Source organism: Rana temporaria, chromosome 12 (assembly GCF_905171775.1).
Source record: "Rana temporaria chromosome 12, aRanTem1.1, whole genome shotgun sequence".
In the NCBI taxonomy this organism is placed as follows: domain Eukaryota; kingdom Metazoa; phylum Chordata; class Amphibia; order Anura; family Ranidae; genus Rana; species Rana temporaria.
Window position 1 is genome coordinate 123649525 of NC_053500.1, and position 20261 is coordinate 123669785.

Below are 20261 nucleotides of genomic sequence, written 5' to 3' on the forward strand. Positions count from 1 at the left end.
AGACTTCAGCAGAATGTGACGTTCACACAGAGACTTCAACAGCCTGTGACGTTCACACAGAGACTTTAGCAGAATGTGACGTTCACACAGAGACTTCAACAGCCTGTGACGTTCACACGGAGACTTCAGCAGAATGTGACGTTCACACGGAGACTTCAACAGCCTGTGACATTCACACGGAGACTTCAGCAGCATGTGACGTTCACACAGAGACTTCAACAGCCTGTGACGTTCACACGGAGACTTCAACAGCCTGTGACATTCACACAGAGGCTTCAACAGCCTGTGACGTTCACACGGAGGCTTCAGCAGAATGTGACGTTCACACAGAGACTTCAACAGCCTGTGGCGTTCACACAGAGACTTCAGCAGCATGTGACGTTCACACGGAGGCTTCAGCAGAATGTGACGTTCACACGGAGGCTTCAGCAGAATGTGACGTTCACACAGAGACTTCAGCAGAATGTGATGTTCACACGGAGGCTTCAGCAGAATGTGATGTTCACACGGAGGCTTCAGCAGAATGTGACGTTCACACGGAGGCTTCAGCAGAATGTGACGTTCACACGGAGGCTTCAGAAGAATGTGACGTTCACACGGAGGCTTCAGCAGAATGTGACGTTCACACGGAGGCTTCAGCAGAATGTGACGTTCACACGGAGGCTTCAGCAGAATGTGACGTTCACACGGAGGCTTCAGCAGAATGTGACGTTCACACGGAGGCTTCAGCAGAATGTGACGTTCACACGGAGGCTTCAGCAGAATGTGACGTTCACACGGAGGCTTCAGCAGAATGTGACGTTCACACGGAGGCTTCAGCAGAATGTGACGATCACACAGAGACTTCCCCAGCATGTGACGAAGATGGGGGCAAGGTTACCACAAAGGATAGGCACATAATAGTGGTAGGGGATTCAGTTATTGGAAGAATACAGAGGGCAATCCGTCACAAAGACCATTATCGCCAAACAGTTTGTTGTTTACCGGGCGCTCGGGTTCGGAACATTGCAGATTGCATGGACAGATTATTGGATGGCGCTGGAGAGGACCCAGCTGTCATGGTATATATCGGTACCAATGACAAAGTTAGAGAAAGATGGAGCGCCCTACAAAATGATTTCAGGGACTTGGGGGCCATATTGAAGAAAAGATCCCCCAAGGCAATATTTTCTGAAATACTGCCTGTACCTCGAGCCACACCACAGAGACAGCAGGAGCTTATGGTACTTAACAAGTGGCTGAGGAACTGGTGCAGGGAGGAGGGGTTTGGCTTCATGGCGAACTGGACTGACTTTTCAGGCCGTAACCATCTTTATAGTAGCGACGGATTGCACTTAAATGGGAGGGGTGCAGCTTTCTTGGGATTGAAGATGGCCAAAATGTTGGAAGAAAAGTTAAACTAGGCGATGAGAAGAGGACGATTTGCTAGTGAATATGAGGGGGAGGATCTTCATTTCAAGCCATCATGACAGGAATCCACTACGTCATCAATCTCTTAAAAGATTTTCCTAAGCAGCTTCTGAATCACCAACTATCAATGTAGCTGCACAAACAAGACAATTAGCTGTTCCTAGAAGAAGACTCAACAAAAAGTTTGGAGGGACCCTCCCAGGGGCCAGGTACGGCTGTACCAACACAGGTCCCTACACTGGTGGCGGCTGCCACTCCAGTAACCGGAGGGTCTTCCCATCAGCCCTCTATTTACCTTTATGAAGAAGCTAGGTGAAAGTGCTAAACCTGATTCTTCTTTTTTTATTGCAGATGTACGCAGTATTTACTGCAGAGACAGCTCACAAGGCAGGTCTGCCCTAGTGAGCGAGACAGAATATGAACGTTACACGGAGGCTTCAGCAGAATGTGACGTTCACACGGAGGCTTCAGCAGAATGTGGCGTTCACACGGAGGCTTCAGCAGAATGTGACGTTCACAAGGAGGCTTCAGCAGAATGTGACGTTCACACAGAGACTTCAGCAGAATGTGACGTTCACACAGAGACTTCAACAGCCTGTGACGTTCACACGGAGGCTTCAGCAGAATGTGACGTTCACACGGAGGCTTCAGCAGAATGTGACGTTCACACAGAGGCTTCAGCAGAATGTGACGTTCACACAGAGGCTTCAGCAGAATGTGGCGTTCACACGGATTCTTCAGCAGAATGTGACGTTCACACGGAGGCTTCAGCAGAATGTGACGTTAACACGGAGGCTTCAGCAGAATGTGACGTTCACACGGAGGCTTCAGCAGAATGTGACGTTCACACGGAGGCTTCAGCAGAATGTGACGTTCACACAGAGACTTCAGCAGAATGTGACGTTCACACAGAGACTTCAACAGCCTGTGACGTTCACACGGAGGCTTCAGCAGAATGTGACGTTCACACGGAGGCTTCAGCAGAATGTGACGTTCACACGGAGACTTCAGCAGAATGTGACGTTCACACGGAGGCTTCAGCAGAATGTGACGTTCACACGGAGGCTTCAGCAGAGTGTGACGTTCACACGGAGGCTTCAGCAGAATGTGACGTTCACACGGAGGCTTCAGCAGAGTGTGACGTTCACACGGAGACTTCACCAGCATGTGACGAAAGATGTAAAAGATTCTCATAAGCAGCTTCTGAATCACCAACTATCAATGTAGCTGCACAAACAAGACAATTGGCTGTTCTTAGAAGAAGACTCAACAAAAAGTTTGGAGGGACCCTCCCAGGGGCCAGGTACGGCTGTACCAACACGGGTCCCTACACTGGTGGCGGCTGCCACTCCAGTAACCGGAGGGTCTTCCCATCAGCCCTCTATTTACCTTTATGAAGAAGCTTTAAGATTTGACAATACATTGCCCAAACATAATCACCTGTAAAAAAAAAAAGTGTCTGAGATGTTGGTGGTAAACAGCCTCCTAGGCCCGAGGGGAACCGAACCAAGCCCTTCAAAAGTTGCCTCATATCCGAAAGTTGCCAAGAGTGTAAATGTAGACATTGAGCTTTAAGGTTAATCAAAAATATAACACTCTAAAGGGAAAGGTAGAACAAAGGGGGAGTATGGAAGAGGGAGAGAGGGAGGAAAATGGGGGGAGAAGGGAAGCTTGGAGGAAGAAGGGGGTGAGGGTTTGGGGGGACCCCCACACACCTTTCTTACCCGCAACTTTCCATCCCCCCTACTTTCCTCCCTCTCCGCCTCTTCCATACTTCCTCTCCCCTTGTTCTACCTTTCCCTTTAGAATGTGACATTTTTGATTAACCTTAAAGCATAATGTTCGACATTTACACTCTTGGCAACTTTTGGATATGAGGTAACTTTTGGAGGACTTGGTTTGGTTCCCCCGGGCCTAGCAGGCCGTTTACCACCAACATCTCAAGCACGTTTTTACAGGTGATAAGTTTGATCTATGTATTGTCGATCGGCATAAAGAAATTGATTATGTTGTGAAGTTTACATTAAAGTTTCAAATACAAAAATCCTTCATTGCTGCAGACCTCAGCACACGCCATGTGTATCACAAAACTGAAAAACACCTGAAACTAGACAAAAACACCTACGTTTTCATGTATAAATTGTGTATGACAAGTAGATCTTGAGCGCGTTAGAGCAATTTATAGAGAAGGAACTAAGATCATTTTTTTAAAGCTCTGTGCTCTAGCTATGACATCATCCACTCTAAGCAACCCCATAGACACTCTGTTTAATCGATAACATTTCCTGAAATGATCACTAAACTTAAACAGCTTTTTCACAAAAACTGTATGGAAGTACTTATGATCACATGAAATAGACAGTAACTCTTACCTGTAAATTATATTTTGAGAGTGCAAGTAGCCAATAGCACTAGCCACCTCTGCTGAATAGAAGCGGGCCCGGGGTTCCAGGAAGGAGCGCTCTCTTTGTAAGTGGAAGAAAAGCTATAATGAGAGGATAAACACCAGGTCAATGTTTAATGATATACATAACTATATCTGGCAGGTAGGGAGTAAGACTATCCTGCAATCCTTTGCTTGTGTCAGTTGTACATATTAAGGAATCTTAATTTTATTTTTTTCTGTTGATTACTGATGAACGTTTATTTACTGACACACACTGGACTGGCATGCACTGACCTACACTAACAGAGGACGTCCAGATGTACATAAACTGACCGCTCCATTCTTTAGAGAGATGCACACAGACAGACAACCAAATTAGGAGAGAGTAGATCGCACACACAGATTATAGGATGAGGCCTACTACAAACATACACCCAACATTAGAAAAATGATGACTAGCATCCAGTAGGGTAGCTTAGTGTTGTTAGTGTAGATCCTGCCCTAGAAGAGTCTACCTTGCCGTGGTGGGCAGGCTTGGAATCTCTTGGTCAAAAGTGTCAGCGAATGGGCGATAGGATCACTAGATCTTCACTTCTGGCCAATTGATTTTACCAAAGGACTCTTGGTTTATTCAGAGTATATATACCGTATTTATCGGCGTATAGCGCGCATTTTTTTGCCCTAAAAATCAGGGCAAAATCGTGGGTGCACGGTATACGCCGATACCCGCTTTCCCGCGTCGAGTTTGAATACTGCGCCGGCATATACCGAGCGCAGTACACTCGTGTATAGTCGGGCAGTCTCGGCTCCTCCCGCGCTCACGTCCTGGAAGTACAGGACGTGAGCGCGACAGTAGCCGAGCCTGCCCGAGTGTACTGCGCTCGGTATATGCCGGCGCAGTATTCAAACTCAGTGCGGGAAAGCGGGAAACAAGCGAGGAGGACGCCGCAGAAGGACGCCGGACCCGACGAAGAGGACACCCGAAGCCGCAGACGGACGCCGGACCCGACGAGGCCGCCGATGGACGCCGCGCAAGACACCAAAACTGTACAAAATCCTTTTTTCCACAGGAGTTTCTGGCCAACTTTAGGGGTGCGCGCTATACCCCAATAAATACGGTAGTTGGAAAAGGAAAAAATGTGTATAGATCCATAATTATACTTTCATAAAACACACAATAAAAAATTGGTATATTTACATTTGAATTGATTCCTCTTTTATTTAATCCTTTCATTACCACTTGGATGCACAGGCCACATTTGTAAGGCTGGAAAGGGCTCTATGGCGGACGTACGACTTACGCAAACCACGTATATTACGCGCTGGGCGCAAGTACATTTGTGAATCGGCGTATCTCCCTCATTTGCATATGTGCATAGAAAATCTATGGGAGCGACAAATGCGCCCAGCGTAAATATGCGCCCACGATACGACGGCGTAGGCAAGTTATGTCGGTCGTAGGAAGCCTATTTTTAGGCGTATCTCAGATTGTGGGCACGGCGCATAGATACGACGGCGCATAGTTATACTTACGCGGCGTATCTTGAGATACGTCGGCGTAAGTGCTTTGTGAATCCGGGCCATTGAGTTTAAGGGCGCTCTCAGTCATCCAATCATCGATCAATGTGAGGCAATTTTCCAGTCCGTGATATTGGTCTTTTTTTCCGGTGATGCGAAAGTAGAGTTGAGTGTCGTCAGCGCATGAGTGGTAGCATAGGTCCTGTTTGCTGATGATTTTGAGGAGTGGGTGGAGGTAGATGTTAAAGGTCCCCTTACCCACTTCTGGAGACGGCGCCACGGCCCGATCTCCGAAAAGTTCACAGTGGTCATTTGCAATGTACACTTATGAAGGCATGTAAATTTATATTTATAAAGGGATCCACTCACCCAAAGGGATCTCAGTAGGAAAGAAAAGTGAGACAACCTGTTTGTGATTGTAATAGCCACCTATGGATGTGCAGCCATCCAGCATTTTTAGAAGAGGAGGTAAGTATTTTCCTCTTAGCACAGGCTTCCTTTAAAGTCCTGGCAAAAAAACCTGCATTTAAAAATATTCCTCAATAGCCATAAAAGATATTACCATACAAATGTAGCAGTGACATCATCACTGTGCTATACATAGCCTCAACAGATCTATGGGAGGGGCCAACAGGCTCCACCCACTACAGACTGCCTACTGAAAACGACAGGAGGGGCGGAGACAAGACCAGTCACCCTGCACAAAGAGAGAGAACAGCAATGAGCAGTCTTTTTTTTTTCACTTTTTTTCAAGCATACCAAGATCCCAGTAAGATCACACTTGTATTTAAACAATATTTGCTTACCCCAGAGTTCAGCTTTAAAGTGGTCCTACCTATATGACAGCCCAAACCACTGCCAACCCCTATACTATTCATCTCTGCCACAGAGAGATCACACAAGTACACGATAAGCGGGATTCAATTCCCATAACATTTATCAGGCTTTGACAAGTTGCTGAACACGCAGATTAATCATCGCTATCTTAGTCGGCATCCACCTTGTTTATAAACAGTCAAATGACTGTACGGTGTACATGTGGGGAAGAGGCTGATGACACAGCACAAAGTTCACCAGGCATAATGTTCCCTGCACAGAGGATCAGGTCCCAGGGATAGAACACCATGGTGTCATTGCGTCTTTGCCGATCGAGAATATGGAACATCAATTGAATTCTAGAAGAAAAGCGTTCTTTCTACGACGTGACCTGTGTGTGGCCTCTGAGATCTGCTTACCTAGGCTGAAGAAATACCTTCTGTGTCATTGAGAGCTACAGACGAATTTCTCAGCGTTCTAAAGAATTCCATATAGAGAGATCTCTGTCTGTATCAGGCTATTGTATGGTGACAACAATGGGACTTTTTTTGCCTGGCCATAGCCAGTGACTGTATCCAAACCCAAGAACAAAAATGGCAAATACTGCAGCTTACTGATCCTTAGGCTGCATTCACATCTAGACGGACGAAATCGCGGCGTTTTGTCGCCGCAAATCGCGGTAAAAATAGCGGCGTTTTGTACCGCGATTTGCGGCGACAAAACGCGGGTATTGTCCGCCTAGATGTGCCCCAAGATGACCCCCTCTATGGAGATGATTGCCATCTCCTAGCCGAACGCTCGAAGACCGGGACCTTTTTTCACGCCGCAGGCGACAGGCGTCCGGCGTTCGGCGTGGAGATGTGAACCATCTCCATAGAGGGACATGTATTTCCAGCCCTCTGGCGGCAGAGGCGTAGCGCTACAGGCGTAAAAACGCCTAGATGTGAATGGGGTCTTAGATCTGGTGGCTGGATTAAAGTGGAACTGAAAGCAAAACATAAAAATTTGCGAACAGGCAGGCTTATTAATGCAGAGGAAACATACAATAGGGTTGGGGCAAATGTGCACTGTGCTGTTTAATCTGCTTTAAGGGAACAGGATTTTTTTTTTTTTAGGGTTACAAACACTTTAAATTGGGTCAGGGGTAATAGAAGCCAGGTCTGGATCACTCATCCTGGCAGCTCTCTGGTGCCTTCTCCTAGTATCTGAAAAGTTGGAGAACATTCTAGAACTAGTGGGTGGAGGTGAGGTGAAGCTGCCTTGAATATTTTGGACTCTCAGCCTATAACCAGGAGTGGGCCGGGCAGGGAATTGGGATAACCCATAAATAGACATGGGCCATGCCAGCAGGGAAGTCAGGTGGAAGATGGAGATGGAGTTCTGAGGACAGGCTGTTGGTGGACCTTGCGGGACCCCTGCCAGGGAGGGGTTTTACCTCGGCTTGAAGATCAGGTGGCTAGCCTGGAAGGACCCCCCCACAGGAGTCAGTTGGAGGGTTTCATGCCAGAAAGGCAACTGGAAGGGGCAAGCAGAGACAGTGAGTAGATCAGCATGGTGCAGAGCCAGACAAGGGGAGAAACTGTCAGCAGTAACAGTGCACTCTTGAAGACCGCGGTGTGCCAAGTCTTCATCTAACATTTCCCTGGGAAGTCTCCATGAGAGTGCTAGTCAGGAGGACTGGGGGATGTGTGCCAGTCGAGAGGACTGGGAGAAGCAAGTAGCAAGGTGGGCTGGTAGACTTTCGCAGAGGTAGAACTGGGCTTGGTGTCTACAGGAAGGCAGAAGGTGATGCTGTTCACTCCACAATGTACTAAAATGTATCCACACAGGGATGGGATGTTCCTAGCCCGTAATGGGCTGTTACTGAATTGACATGACTAGTGTATTAAATTTGGCTTGTCTATTCTGCTCAGACCATCACCCTATCATTTTTCCAATAGTATCAACGACACCACAAGTTGGAGTTAAATGGCCATAGCAGCCTTTTATTAACCAAAATATAAATTAACATTTTAATAACTTATAAAACACTTAAAAGCACAGTGTAACAAAAAACATGGAGCCCCAAGGTCCTATTAGGCATCACGAGAAGGGAAAGTAACTGTGTATCACTTAATCAGGCCTCCAGTCGCAAGACTACCGACTCGAAGACAACACACAGATACACATCCCAACAACAGGGAGCCATACCTCGGACGGGTCCCTACAACGTACCTTTTAACCCACCATAACCTAAAAGGGCCTTGTACCCTGCCCACACTTAATACCACAGTGTAACAAAAACATGGAGCCCCAAGGTTCTATTAGGCATCACGAGAAAGGAAAGTAACTCGATATCACTTACTCAGGCCTCCAGCCCCTAGACCAGGGGTCTCCAAACTGCGGCCCGGGGGCCAGATGCGGCCCTTTCCTGGCCTTTATCCGGCCCTTGGGGCACTAATCCTCCCACTGATATGAGACACTATTGTGACATCTAACACCAACAATGGGGCACCATTTCTTCTACTGAAACCAATAATGGAGCACAAATACTCCCTATGATAGCAAAGATAGGCCACTATTCCTCCTAACCTGATGCCAGAAAAATGTCCACTCCCACTGGCCACGATCCGGCCCTCCTAAAGTCTGAAGGATGGTGAACCGGCCCTTTGTTTAGAAAGTTTGGAGACCCCTGCCCTAGACCATCGACACGTAGACAACACGCAAATACACATCCCAACAACAGGGAGCCGTACCTTGGACGGGTCCCTGCAACATACCTTTTTTACCCACCCCAACCCAAAAGGACCTTGTACCCCGCCTGATGCATGACCGAGAAAAACACAATCAAAATTCCCCACGCCACAATACCACAATTACAGGGTGGAAAGATTTCCCCAACTCTTCAGACCTCCGACTGAAGACCTTCCCAGACCAACTACCAAACAACCCCCTGCAACTCCACCCAACTCTGACCTTGACCCAATCAGCTAAGTTCAGCTGCCTATATTCTTTCAAACAGCAACTGAAACCACTACCTAGACCCAAGCCCCATTAACCCCTGTCATGCCAGGCCCCTGTCTATTTCCTTGTGTATTTTACTCCGGGCCTAGCTAGACTGGTAATTCCCCTGGAGTGTTCAGCAGGCGCTATATATAGTGAACCAAGTTTGTGCAGAAGGAAGGAAGAGGAGAATCTTCATGTAAATAGGAAGGGATGTGTCCCCATTTTGTTCTGTGTTCTGGACATTTTTCAAGTTGGGCATCTCATAATTCCCTACCTCATCCAAGTTATCATCCCCTAATAAAATACCAAAAACAAGCCAACGACTGATTTCTGTATCTGAGCCAGTGAAGGAAATGCTAAGTGACTGGCTGTTCAGCAGTGGGGATCCGAACATAAGCAACTTTTACAAGGGGTGTGCTACAGTAATGTACAACTACTGTACATGCCGGTGCCTGTACTACATACCTGCAATAGTAACGTTTAAAAAAAAAAAAAAACTGACATTTACCTTTTACAGATCTACAAAATGAATGCACATTATGTACAATGATGACTATGACAGAGGGGTAGAGGATTCTGAGTTCCAAGAGGACCTGTCTTTTTCACAAAAGGACCATTTGTGTGCTATGTAGGAATAGAGTGTGAAGTTACTGCAGCCTTACCTCGCCTCCATTGACGTAGTCCAGGACAAAGTAGAGTTTTTCTGCAGTTTGGAAGGAATAATGCAGGCCTACCAGGAAAGGATGTTTCAGGTTCTTAAGCAGGACATTCCTTTCAGCCATAATGTGAGATTGCTGGGGGAAAAAACAGCACACCATTAAAAATAAAGCTTAGGGACCAAATCACACATAGCTGCATATTGGGAACGTCATACCATAATGTGCCCGTAGGAAATCAATCTTACCTCCTTTTTCTTCAGAATGGTCTTCTTCTGCAGAACCTTCACTGCATAGAACTTACTGTCACTTTTACGCTTTGCCAGGATGACCTATAGGGAAAAAATAAATTCTTTACCGTTCAAAAGATGTATACCTCTAAACGTATATACAGGGCTGTAGGGTATATACTGTTAAAGGGTTGTGGAAGGCAACCTTGAACAACAGCTCATCAACACTACAGCTTGAATTACAGGCAGTCGCCAGCTGTAGGATTGAATAACTCTGAGCCGACCTCCCCATTTTTTTCCCCCCACTTTCCTTTAATGGTGGTATCTGCACATTTCCGATGTTCAACTCATCCAGTGGATCCAGCGTTGACTCGCTGAGATCATATCATGCCCAGCCACAGCTCCGTCCTGCACCGCCATGTTCTACATTCCTATGTTCTATGACATCATTCAGCTCTTTCGGGTTCAGTGGGCGGGCCTCTAGATGACGTGCCAAAAGGCCCGCCCCCTCCTCCTGTTCTTAAGTAATAGCCTATGCCTCCTGGGATATGTGACGAGGTGCGACCTCCCTCGAGAAGGTGAGGGTCCGCTTTAAGTTAAATTTTTATGTAAGTTGGGACAGGTACTAGTTTTTTGGATAGCATTGGGAAGGGTTAACACCCATGTAACATTTGTTTTGCTGTCTTTTCTCCTTTTGAGAAGATTTTGCCTCACTTTCTGTCCCTGTGACAATTGGATTTTGATAATTTTGGGTGGTCATGGAAACAAGGATTGGTGATAAAGCTTCAGTGGAGACGCCTTTTTCCCATGATAACTCTAATGCCTCGTGCACACGGCCGGACTTTCAGAGAGAAAAAGTCAGATGGCCTTTTTTCTCGGAAAGTCCGGCCGTGTGTAGCCTCCATCTGACTTTTTTTGTCGGAAGTCCGACCGACCTTAGATAGAGAACCTGTTCTCATTCTTTCCGTCGGACTTCTGATGGACTCTCGGCGGACTTTTGCACGGTCAAAAGTCTGACCGTGTGTACGAGGTATTACAGGAGAGAATTTCCCTTCCAAGGGGTAGATTTCTTCTCACTTCCTGTTGTCTCCCTCTCTTTGTTAATTATGAGTCGTTTGTAAGTCGGATGTTTGTAACTCTGGGGCTGCCTGTATGATGAAAGTGTCAGTCCAACTGAAAACTGATATTTTAGTGTTTGGTAGATGCTGAAGTGTTATGGCTTGTTCTCACGTGTAGCAGCCATTGCCACTGTTCTATCAGATTACCGCTACCCATCAGGCAATGCAATGGAAGTGACGTTCTGCTGAAAAATACTTACTGCACACCATTCGTTCTACGGCGCGATGCGTTCCACACACTCTATGATCTGATGGGTAGCGGTATTTTTACTACTACATCTTAGTACACCCATCTACGTCTTAAATTTCAGAGTAATTTTAGCAAGAAAGTGAGCGTATATAAATAAAGATATTATATTGACATCTGTGCTGTTTTGATGTTACATTTTTAAAGAAGCTGGACTCCAGCATTAGGAAAAAGGTGGAGGAGGCCATGTTGGTACACCCCACACTGCTCAGCGCTAAACCTTTTAGTCGACCAGCCGATATTTCAAAATGTAATTTCCAAACAGCATCACTGATATTATATTATATTTATTTATATATGCTCACTTTATTGCTAAAATTACTGTGAAATTCAAATGGTAGCTGGTTGTACTAAGATGTCCGCATGGGTGTTGGAGGCGCCAGGGGCACGCACCTCCAATAGCTCTTAAAGCGGCTGATGTACAATGACGGCGGTTTACGCAGCCGTGCCAACCTGCCGCATTACAACTGCGGCGGCTGGTTGGCAAGTTGTTAAAGTGTTACTAAACCCACAACAGTAAAATCAGTCTGTATATGCAGTAAATCATGCTTGTTATACTCACTGTGGAACCTAAAGGGTTAATCCTCTGCACTGTGTATAAAAAAGGCTGTTTGATCCTGTCTTCTCTGATCTTCCCCTCCCATGATTTGTCTGGCGTGTATTGCTAGAGAGTTTTTATTATTTGGGGGGCGGGGTCGGGGTGGTGCATATAATCACTGTCCAGACAGAAAGTCAGGGGTCATGCAGCCTCAAAGGACAGTCCGAGAAGCATGAAAGCTCCTCCTACAAGCGTTAACCAGTGCTCGGACACTGATAAACTGCTATATACCGCTGATGAGAAAGTTATTTAGCAGTTTATATTTACTAAAATAATTGCATTCCCATGTTCTGTGCACCGTGGGAGACTAGATATACTGAATGCAGGGTCCTGGGTTTAGTAACACTTTAACTGCTTGCCGACCAGCCGCCGTCATTCTACGGCGGCAGGTCGGCTCACCTGGGCGAGAGCCCGTAGCTCTACGTCGGCTCTTTGACTAGGCTTCTACTATGGGCGCGTGCTCGCCCCCGACTCCCGTGCGTGTGCCCACGCTACACGTTACAGAGCGGGGACCGGGAGCTGTGTGTGTAAACACACAGCTCTCGGTCCTGTCACCGGGGGAAATGCTGATCCTCTGTTCATACAATGTATGAACAGAGGATCAGTGTTTCCCCTAGTGAGGCCACCCCCCCCCCACAGTAAGAACACACCCAGGCATACTTAACCCCTTCCCCGCCCCCTAGTGTTAACCCCTTCACTGCCAGTGGCATTTTTATAGTAATCCAATGTATTTTTATAGCACTGATCGCTATAAAAATGCCAATGGTCCCAAAAATGTGTCAAAAGTGTCCGAAGTGTCCGCCATAATGTCGCAGTACCAAAAAAAAAATCGCTGATCGCCGCCATTACTAGTAAAAAAAAATATTAATAAAAATGCCATAAAAATACCCCCTATTTTGTAAACGCTATAACTTTTGCGCAAACCAATCAATTAACGCTTATTGCAATTTTTTTTTACGAAAAATATATAGAAGAATACGTATCGGCCTAAACTGAGGAAAAAAATGTTTTTTTATATATTTTTGGGGGATATTTATTATGGCAAAAAGTAAAGAATATTCATTTTCTTCAAAATTGTCGCTATATTTTTGTTTATAGCGCAAAAAATAAAAACCGCAGAGGTGATCAAATACCACCAAAAGAAAGCTCTATTTGTGGGAAAAAAAGGACGCCAATTTTGTTTGGGAGCCACGTCGCACGACCGCGCAATTGTCTGTTAAAGCGACGCACTCCCGAATCGCAAAAAGGTCTCTGGTCTTTGGGCAGCAATATGGTCCGGGGGGTAAGTGGTTAAGGCATGGGTGCTCAACCTATGGCCCTCCAGCTGCCATGGAACTACAAGTCCCATCATGCCTCTGCCTGTGGGAGTCATGCTTGTAACTGTCAGTGCTGCAATGCCTCATGGGACTTGTAGATCCTCAACAGCTGGAGGGCCACAGGTTGAGCACCCATGCTTTAAGTGTTACTGCAAGTTGATGAGTCAAGGCTCGCGCGTCAGACCTTTTCCTACAGATTGTAAAATATGCAAAACGAGATATTTAGGAGCATTTGAAGAACTGTATGATTAAAAAAAAATAGCAAGTTCTACTAATACAGAGTGATAAAAGTGCCCCTCATCCCCCAGGAATGTCCTGCCAAGTCAGCTCCAGATTATAAGATTAGCGACCAACTTCGAGTCCTTGGCAGAACCGGCTGGAATTCTCACAGCAGTGCATCGGGATTCAGACTTCGTTAACCCCCAGCCCTGTGTTACATACAATCCACTGAAAACAAAGGGCAGACAGAACAAGGATTAGGAATTATTTTACATGTAGGCCCTTATGTCGTAATATGGGGCAAAGAGCAATGATACTTAAAGTAAACCGTAGCAGCCAACTACCATCCACTTTTCAGCAGTGTGCTGAACAATGACTAATGGTTGCATAAGTGTGCGCAGCCTATTGCATTAGGGTGTGCACCCCAAAGATCAAACATGTGTGTGCATGTGTATATACAGTATACTGATGGTGTCAGCAGAGCGGTGGCAGAGCGTTGGACGGTGTCAATAGGGCAGTGGACAGTGTCAGTAGTTAGGGAGCTTTGGTGAAATATCAGGGGTCTATTTCTGTTTAACACAGTATATTTCAGTGCATTACTGCACATTTAATGCAGCATATTTCTGTGCATTAGTGCACATTTAACGCAGTATATTTCAGTGAATTACTGTATGTTTAATGCAGCGTATTTCTGTGCACTAGTGAACATTTAACGTAGTATATTTCTGTGCATTACTGCACGTTTAACGCAGTATATTTCTGTGCATTAGTGCATGTTTAACACAGTATATTTCGGTTTGTTATGTGCCATTTAAAGCGGTTCTCCACCCTAAAGTGGAGTCCCGCTGATCGGAACCCTCCCCCCTCCGGTGTCACATTTGACACCTTTCAGGGGGGAGGGGGGTGCAGATACCTGTCTAAAGACAGGTATTTGCACCCACTTCCGGCCACACGCTACGGGCAAAAGATGGGTTTTTCTGACTTCCCGTCTGTCGCCCGTTGTGTGCTGGGAACACTCGGCTCCCAGCACACAGCGTGTGAGCCAATCGGCGGGCGCAGCGCGACTCGCGCATGCGCCGTAGGGAACCGGGCAGTGAAGCCGCAGCGCTTCACTTCCTGGTTCCCTCAGCGTGGATGGCGGGGGGAGCAGCAGAGAGACGAGCGATCGCTCGTGCTCTGCTGCGATCAGCGCTGGACTCCAGGACAGGTAAGTGTCCTAATATTAAAAGTCAGCAGCTGCAGTATTTGTAGCTGCTGGCTTTTAATATTTTTTCCCCATGGCACATCCGCTTTAATGCTGTATTATTCTGTGCGTTAGTGCACATTTAACGCAGTATATTTCGGTGCAATCTGTGATTAGGGTGTGCCCAGCCACACCTGGCACACCCTGTGCGCACACCTATGAATGGTTGCTACATTGGATCGTACAGATGGAAAAATACATTTGGGTGCTTGAAATGTTATGAGTTTCTGCATGCATGGCCATAATTCCTATTAAATAAAAGATTCGATGCTTTAACTTCAAATATTAAAACTGTATATAAAGCCTAGTTAGATAAGTTGCTAGTTTATAGGTGAATCTGCTCAGGTTTTCTCCACCAATAATTTGACAAAACTGAAATATCTAAACTCAAGATCAAAAATGTATTACATTGCAGCTTACCAGTCATTAGATGGGGTAACTGCATTTGTTTTATTTTTTTAAGGCTAAAGTGGTGAGGGGGTTAGGAACGTTTGTCAAGTTTTTTTGCTGTTTGTGCTCCTGCTGGGAAGAGTTGTCCTAATGACAATTGTCACGGGGAGTGACAGCGAGGGAAAATCCAAAATGTTCAGTTCTCAACTTAACAGGAATAGAGCCTCGTACACATGACCAGTTTTGCCGTCGGGAAAACTGCCATGACAGCTTTTGGCTGGGAAAACTGGCCGTGTCTATGCTCCAGGAAAACCGGCGGGAATCCCGGCGGGAAAAATGAGAACATGTTTTCTTTTTTCCTGCCGGGATTCACGGCGGCCTTTTCCCGGCAGTTTTCCTATGGGAAACACTGCGGTGGGATTCCCAACCAAAGCTCTCATGGCAGTTTTCCTGCGTGTGTAGGTTTGAAAAAGCTGCCGAGCAGGTTCTCGGCTTTCCCCTCGGGTTTCCCGGCGGTAAAAAGTCTGCCGGGAAACCTGTATGTGTGTATGAGGCATCAATCTTACAACAGGAACACCTATTCTCCTAAGGGAATTTACTTTACTTTGGACAGATTTTCTGTTACTTCCTGTTGTGTTAATAGAAATTAAAGAAGATCAATCAATATAACTTTTATTGTACAGGTATGTCGCCATGAGAGAAAGTACATGTAGTACGTCGTCTCATATTTCTAAGTGCTTGCTAACCCTCTACATGAGGTCTGACCTGACTCTCTCCCCTCCTGCCGCAGCTGATCCGACAACAGCTGTAAAGGAGACCACTGATTCATAAGTGCAGCTTCCCTTGGCTTTCCGAGTACAGACCTCCCCCTCCTCTCCGGCCATGGCCGATCTGACAACATTTATAAAAGAGACGGCTGATTCATAGCTGGAGTTTGTTAGCTAGTGAGCACTTTCTCAGGACAAGCAATGGCAAGAGGAATGCAGAGGGAGGAAGACATGCCAGTCTTTGCATTCCTCTTGCAGTTGCTTGTCTTGGGAAAGTGCTCACCAGCGAACAAACTCCAGCTAAGAATCAGCCGTCTCCTTTATAGATGTTGTCAGATCGGCCATGGTTGGAGAGGAGGGGGAGGTCAGTACTCATAACTAGGTTTGGAACAGTGGTGGTCCATAATGCAGGGCGCAGGGGCACCGCCCCTCTTTCCATGCATCTGCCCCACTAATCTACATGCGGGGTGCTGGACGCATGGATTCCAATGGGGTTTTTATTTTATTTTTGAAGCACATGATTAAATCCAGAGGCTCTAATAGGCTTCAAAAAAGAGTGAGCTCATATCGGAGATCACTGTGCCCAGAGCCCACCCATTTGGGTGACAATAGCAAATGAATATTTGCTATTGTCACACTGATTCTCCTCCTGGACAATCAGGAAGTGGTCCTAAGACCCATTTACCGATTGGCCAAGTGACTCCAATGGCCTAGGAGGAGGGAACCCTCCAATATGTCAGTCTGAGGACAGCCCAGGGTAACAGGGTAAATGAACCGGCGACCAGGGGTGTGGGGGGGGGTGGGTGTATGGTTCATCTGCCGCCCCCCGACCGATGGAGCACCAGCTACCACTGGTTTGGAAAATACTTAGAAACATGGGGAAAAGTTTTCCATGTACTTTGTTCTATTTGGGAAAACAATAAAAATGTTAGGCCAAATGTTAAAAATAAAAGGCAAGACTTTTAACCACCACCTACCCCATTCAAAATGAAAAAGATTTTTATTTTAGATATACATAGATTTTTCATTTATAGTTCGGTCACAAACCTTTCCAAAGCTCCCCTTTCCAATCACTTTCAAGAAGTCAAAATCGGTAGGTTTAGCACTGCAAAACATGACAAGATAACGCAAAGCATTATTCCACAGAACTCTATCAAAATAGAAGGCAATTCAAAGAGTAATCAAATGTCAAAAGTAGCCCAAAAAGATAGAAGATACATTACGACTGGTTGCTGCAGGGATCTGCATTTTTCATTATACTCTGTATGCATAGCTGTGCACAGTCTATTGCATTAAGTTGTGAACCCCAAAGCAAAAACACATTTGGGTGTGTGTGCATATGTATACAGAATATACTGACCGTGTCAGCAGAGCAATGGACGGTATCAGTAGGGCAGAGAATGGTGTCAGTAGGGTAGTGGACGGTGTCAGTTTTTATTTTTATTATTTTTTACAATTTTATCTTTTCAAATTTTTTTTATTTATATTTTTCAGGAACCCCGTTAGGGGGCTTTGGTGAAATATCAGGGGTCTAAACAGGGGGAATCTGCACCACACTGGGTGATTAGGTTGTTCCCAGGAACACCTGGCACACCCTGTGCGCATGTCTATGTCTTTATGTTACTATCTAACCAGTTTAACTCTTTGGACGTACAGTGATACCTCGGTTCACGAACGCTTCTGTTCACGAACAACTCGGTTCACGAACAGGAAAGTTCATAAAAATATGCTCCGGTTCACAAACTCCGCCTCGGTTCACGAACAGGAGCCGCGGCCATTTTAATGCTATTTCCAGGCTGTCACATGGTCGTGACTTTCTGTAGGAAGACCGTGGAGAGAAGAAGACACACAGAAAGAAGTACTGTGAGTACTCTGCAAACATTTTGAGTGATTTTTAGATTTTTGGTGTGCTTTTTAGCACATACAGTACTGTACTGTACTACAGTACTGTCCTTGCTGTATTGTACAGTTCACTGAAGGAGATCCCCCTGATGTCCTTATGGAGGGGGACTCTCCCTCCAAACAATAACTGCCTCCCACCTGCCTTCCTCCATGCCAGAAGTCATCTCAAGCAAGGTTAGTGTCCTCTCTTTATACATTACTATACTGTACTAATGTATATTGTAATTTGTTTCATATTTTTGTGCTTCAAAAACCCCCAAAAAAAGGTCAGCACGGATTAACTGGATTTACATTGAACCCTATGGGAAAATGTGCCTCGGTTCGCGACCAATTCGGTTCGCGACCAGAGTCAGTTCACGAATTAAGTTCGTGAACCGAGGTATCACTGTACTATGTGTACATCCAAATAGTGAACCTTTAAACACAAGCTGTCGGCGGCCCATCCTCCTCATTTGGTTCCTGGGCTGTCCTGTGCTTACCGACGCGCAGGAACACATCCGCCGGCAAGGGGGAGAGACTGTAGTGAGACTGAGGCAAATCCATGCCTCAATCTCACATGCAAATAATGAAACAGGAAGTGATGTCACTTCTGGTTTGAAATGCAACATTTCCTGGCCAGAACAGCCAGGGGACACATCTATCCAAGCTGATCTGTGCTTGGTTAGATGGTGTGAAGGGCAGGGGAGACACTGGGGTCTATTAAACCCCTAATGTCTCCAAAAAGAGTACCTATCACTTGCCCAATGCTATCACATAGGGGTTTATTAACCCCTTGTGATAGCAATCACTTAAAAAGAACAAAAAAAAAATGTAAGGAAAAAAAAAAATTATAATAAAATATATTAGAATGAAAAATGTTTTGCCAAAACCCCCATTGCCCCACATACCTGCGCAAACACAAGCCCAGGATGCGTACATGTATGTAAACTGCGGTTGCACCACACATGTGACATATCGGCGCAAACGTCAGAGTGAGAACAAAAATTCGAGCACAAGAGATCCTAGTTAACTCTAAATGGATGAGCTGTAACGGCTTTTTAAAGCATCCACTATGGTGATTTTTGGGCACCATTGTTATTGGCGATATCAGGGGGCGCACACAATTTTAAAACATGGAATGTAAGGTATCAATTTACTCGATGCAACCTCATCTTTTAACCAAAATTTGGTATTATATGGCGTGGTCCATTTTATTATATGTTTTCCAGAACATTTGCATTTAATGAAAAGTTGCGCAGATATCACTTGAAACAAAAATTTACAACTATCACCTTTTTATTTTACAGGGCCTCTGCTTTCAGAAAAGATATCATTGTTCTGGCGGTTTATGTAATTTTTTGGTCAGAAATTGGGATTTTTAAATGTATGCGACAAAGAAAAAAATTGCTCCGAAGTCGAACTGGTTAATCCCTATAATGTCTACTCTATTTGGTCACTTAAAAAAGGTATGTGGAAATCTAAAAATAGCTGGCTCTCTAAATAACAGGTCAATGCAAGTCCTACTATGTATTGTAAAGAAGAAGTATATATTTCCCAGTACACATTGCTGAATAAGTGTTCCGTCTTCTCTAAACCAGTTCGTCCACAAATCTTTTTTTTCAAGTAATAGACTCTATAAACCCTTTTACGGGGCGGGTGCCATGCACTCACTTGGGATTGGCAGAGGGGCCCAGGTTGATTGTTGACGTCATGATGGGAATGAAGTGGAGCTTTTCACCTGTTCCTGCCTCGATGTCATCCAGTGAACTGTAAAATGAAGAATTTAGATTCCTTTGCAGTTAACCACAAACACAAAGAAAGGAAGGGCAGAAGGTGCAATATAAAAGGACAGGACTGTACCAGTAAACACAATTTTTTTTAGGTATTGTACTTTTGCAGAGTTTTTTCACCAGCTCCCCAGTATAAAACTTCTTAAAGTATGAAATAAAGAAATGCAACACTTAAATGTCCTTAGTAGCAAAGTAAATGTACATCAATCCCAAAAGGCACCCAATAGGTGAATCGATCTTGATTAAAAAGTGAACAGTAATCTTCCACCAACACCACAGTGAGCCAAGCCTCTTAGGCCGCGTACACACGGTCAGTCCAAACCGATGAAAACGGACTGAAGGACCTTTTCATCGGTCCAAACCGATCGTGTGTGGGCCCCATCGGTCAGTTATCCTTCGGTCAAAAATTTTAGAACTTGCTTTAAAATTGAACCGATGGACGCCTAACCGATAGGTCAAAACCGATGGTTAGTATGCAAAAGCATCGGTTAAAAACCCGCGTATGCTTGGTCGACGCATGCTTGGAAGCATTGAACTTAATTTTTCTCTGCACGTCGTTGTGTTTTACGTCACCGCGTTGGACTCGATCGTTGGACTGATGGTGTGTAGGCACATCAGACCATCAGTCAGCTTCATCGGTTAACCTTCGGACTGTTCTCATCGGATGGACTGATCGCGTGTACGCGGCCTT

General features: G+C 45.5%; 1 protein-coding gene across 2 annotated transcripts in view; it reads right to left on the reverse strand.

The window, feature by feature from the left end:
* The window catches only part of SGK2 (serum/glucocorticoid regulated kinase 2), a 55702-nt gene that overhangs the window by 20933 nt on the left and 14508 nt on the right, over positions 1-20261 (reverse strand). For both annotated transcript variants that reach the window (XM_040330491.1, XM_040330490.1), the window contains exons 2-6: positions 19452-19547; positions 16947-17004; positions 10020-10103; positions 9778-9909; positions 3783-3895 (exon numbers count right to left, since the gene is read on the reverse strand). In XM_040330491.1, coding sequence (XP_040186425.1) covers positions 3783-3895; positions 9778-9909; positions 10020-10103; positions 16947-17004; positions 19452-19492 — 428 coding nt within the window. In that variant the 5' untranslated portion in view covers positions 19493-19547. The remainder of the gene's footprint in view (positions 1-3782; positions 3896-9777; positions 9910-10019; positions 10104-16946; positions 17005-19451; positions 19548-20261) is intronic.